The sequence below is a fragment of the Triticum urartu genome, chromosome 1A (assembly GCF_056163025.1).
Source record: "Triticum urartu cultivar PI428250 chromosome 1A, HENAU_Tu73, whole genome shotgun sequence".
In the NCBI taxonomy this organism is placed as follows: Eukaryota; Viridiplantae; Streptophyta; class Magnoliopsida; order Poales; family Poaceae; genus Triticum; species Triticum urartu.
This window is the reverse complement of record NC_141873.1, coordinates 564471252-564475088: the sequence shown is the minus strand read 5'-3', so window position 1 is coordinate 564475088 and position 3837 is coordinate 564471252. Positions and strand designations below refer to the sequence as shown.

Sequence of the window (3837 nt, the reverse complement as noted above, 5' to 3'; positions counted from 1 at the left end):
GTATCATCGGCTGGTAGATTCCAATTGTTTGAGCCCAAATGCTTTGGGATCCAGATTCGCTCACCGGTCAAGTGGTAGGGGATGGGAATCAATATCTAGGTCAGGGTGGTCTCCCTGGCATGGCGAGCGTCGCAATGCTGGGGATTCAAAGCGAGCTTTCTTTTCCCCTGAAAAGGAATTGGTGACTGCCTGACTTTCTCCTCTTCACATAGGTTCATGTGGTGCCTCCTGTAGAGAAACGGTGCCACGACGAATAAGGCAATGAAGGGCAATGTGAGCTCATAGCTAGGTATGTGTCATTTGTGTGTGATGCTAGTTTGTATTTGTTGTAGGGGTATTGGATGATTTGCCCCAGAGTTGTTTCAGTGAATTTAGATGACAATGTGGAAGATGCTGCTTGGATTAGTGAAGTATTAGTGTGTGACACTGTGACTTGTGTGTCTATGTGCCCACTATGGTTGCTAATATGGTTTTATCTTGATGTACTTGTCCCGCCTTGTTATCAATGAAGTTTAGTTTCATCCTGTCATGTTACTTGTAGAGAAGAGTGTAATTTTTATGGCTGGAAACAATATGGAATCGTCATATGTCCATGCCTGTGCTCCATGATCTTCTATAATTGTTCAGCTTTGACTTGATATATACAGCCTGTTCTACTTGATTATACTGTACTTTGCAGTGTTTGAAATAATACTTGCAACTTCTTTTTGATGGAGTCATGATCATATCTTAGGCAATCTGAAGGACTGTTCTTGATTCTACCGTAATACCACTGTAGATTATTCTGGCATTAAGTTCCTCCTGTGGTTCTTGAATAAAGTTTAGTGACTTCTCTTTTAGGAAGGAGGAAGGTAGTGGTGACAAGGATTCTGTGTGCTTTCTGAACCTGTGGAGTCCAAATTGAACATGGTGGCCAGCTAAACCAGATATTGGAGACGACAATATGCTACAGGTACAACTTCTTACAAATAAGGAATAACACAAACACATGAGTTTACATGACATTTTATTTGACGACTTGGTTCAAGCGGATAATGAACTACATGCAGTTCATGAATGTAGACGAGAATCTATGACAACATAGAGACAGACTTAACCTTGGACATAACCTAATAATACTTTGTACACACAATCGACAATACCACTTTCTTTCCTGTTATTCTAACCAATTCATGATTGCTTTGCTTCCTCTTAGAACATCAGCTCATTCTTAGAGACCTAGTTTGTACAACTTTGCTCACTGTCCACTGGAGCTTACATTGCTTCATCCTGAAAAGTTGAGAAAACACTTGAATTGTAAGCCTATCTGAATTCTCATACTCAAATACAAGAATCTTGTTCTTTCTTTCTTTCTTTCTTTCTTTCTGTTGTATGTAGGCATGAGATTGTAAGCCTATCTGCACAAAATCTACCAAAGATTTATAAAAGAAGTAGCCTTGTAACACTGCAAGTTCCATCCTAGCTTTTTGTTTTGGAAGTAGGGAAATTGTCTGGTAGTGCTAAGATTAAACCACCCATAAATTGGGCCAGGGTGGCTGCAGTTAAGCAATTGGGCTCATAGAGAGTTAATGGTGTCAGTCGTCATGCATGCATGATGGTAAGTGACCTCTAAAGAAAAAGAAAAATACATAAATTCCCCTGCATGCTGTGCCTTTGACATTGAGCATCTACTTTTCCCAGCAAGCAGACAAATACAGCAGCAACTGTTATGCTTAATTATGTTCAACTGAAAACTTGTTAACACCAGAGCATCCTATGTCTGTACAGTTTTTAGTTGAGAGTTATACCTTTTAGGTCCAAAAACCCTGGTCTTGTACTTGGGGAAGGGGATGCGGCCGTGCTCGATGCTTTCAACGTCGTCGACGAGGATCTGGAAGTGGCGGCGCACCTGCTGGGCAGACTTGGTGCCCCCCATGGCGCTGGCCACCTTGTCCCAGAGGTTGGGGGCGCTCACACCATAGTAGGCGAGCGCCTCCTCGAACATCTTGTTCTCTTTCTTGGTCCACTCCGAGTCGGAGCTTGGGGAGGTGCTCCGAGACGACGACCCGGAAGACATCTTCAGGTGAGATGTGATGTTCTACTCGTACTAATGCTAGCCTTTGTGTGCCTGGTGTGCTGGGGTGTCTCTCTTGCTGCTCTTGGGGAGGCTCTGGGGGTTTGGTTGGTGTCTCTCTTGCTGCGGGGGCTGCTATTTATAGGCGATGGGGGTGTGTCATGTCTCTGTCTGTAGGTTAAAAGGTGGCTGAGGAGTGAGGAGAGGACAACAAGGTTCTCGCAGGTTTTTCGAGCTAGGGATCAGACATGGGAAGCGTGTGGTGTTTGTGACAAAATTTTAGATGACAGCCCGTTTGAGTAATTAGGCCTTTTGGGTCCATTTGCCGGTGCCCCCAACTTTTTTTTTGAGGGTATCGGTGCCCCCAACTTATGACGTTGTCCAGAGATGTTTTCAACATTATACAAGCATCACCTGAAATCCAAATTAACTCTCGAATCCGTCGTATCTGAATCTGAATTAGTCATTTGGTTTGATGCAAGTCACTGGCTAGGCTTCATCTCAAAAGGAAATAAGCTCTTCTTTTTAGAAATGTTTTTTTTTCTGTGTGCAAGTTACTGACAGCAAAGTCACATTGATCACATGGCTAGCTCTCACCACGATTGCAGTGTCCAACTTCTAACTTGGGCACCATGACATGAGCATGATGGCAGCAGGCAGCTTTGTTTGTTTCGTAGTTAAATTCCTTGTGAGGTTCACGCATTTTAGTTCATCGATCGCCATTCTTTTTTACTTGCTATTCAGATTTCGAGTACATATACCTGGCCACCGTTAGAAGTACAAACGTGTTAGTTAGGAATTAAAAGAGATAGAGATAGATTTGGTTTAAACCAACAATGACTTGCCTTGTACTCCAATCATCTTCCTACGTTGTACTTCTATATATACCTCATACAAGGGTCAGATCAATATAGCCTACAACAACGCAATATTCTAGCCATCCTACAATTTCTACATGGTCACTAGTAGAAAACAGGGTTTTGGTCATAGCACAATATACACATTAGTCCCGGTTGCATTCGAGCGGCTAAAGGCATTGGTCCCGGTTCAAATGGGCCCTTTAGTTCCGGTTTGAGACACGAACCGGGACAAAAGGGCATCGCACCCTTTAGTCCCGGTTCGTGTCTCAAACTGGGACTAAAGATTAGACCTTTAGTCCCGGTTTGAGATATGAACCGGGACTAAAGGGTGCGATGCCCTTTAGTCCCAGTTCATATCTCAAACCGGAACTAAAGGGCCCATTTCTCAAACTCTACCTCCCTGTATCGCCATTCAGTTAAAAAAACAAAATAAAATGGTAAAAGCTTCAAAAAATAAAATCCTTCGAGATGTAGTTATATTGCTACATCTACTAGTTAGGAAAATTTAAAAACTTAAATTTGGACATGTTTTGCAAAAAAATGTCATGAAAAAGTAAAACAGCTATAACTTTTGCATACGATGTCGGAAAAAATGTATAATATATCAAAATGTTCAGCACAAAAATCTGCATCCGATTTTGATGGCCTACGGCCTGTTTGCAAATTTTTGGAATCCTCAAATTCCAAAAGGAAAAAAAAGATATGCTCAAATTTTAGTTTTTTTGAATTTTGGTTAAATCTGGTCAAACTACTTATTCAAGAAGTATTAGTGTTACTACATAATTATTCAAGAATATTAGTGTTACTACATAATTATTCAAGAATATTAGTGTTACTAAATAATTATTTCAATTTTTTTTGAATTTTGGTCAAATCTGGTCAAACTATGGTCAAACTACTTACTCAAGAAATATTAGTGTTACT

At 41.0% G+C, this 3837-nt stretch overlaps 1 protein-coding gene across 1 annotated transcript; it reads right to left on the bottom strand.

Annotated features, from left to right (window-relative positions):
• Nucleotides 1-844: 844 nt before the first annotated feature.
• On the bottom strand, nt 845-2519 carry LOC125539211 (protein RADIALIS-like 3). The gene is made up of 2 exons (XM_048702592.2): nt 1788-2519; nt 845-1269 (listed from the first exon to the last, which is right to left on the bottom strand). The coding sequence occupies exons 1-2, from the start codon at nt 2054-2056 to the stop codon at nt 1200-1202; spliced, it is 339 nt and encodes a 112-aa protein (XP_048558549.1). The 5' UTR covers nt 2057-2519; the 3' UTR covers nt 845-1199.
• Between the last annotated feature and the right edge of the window lie 1318 nt (nt 2520-3837).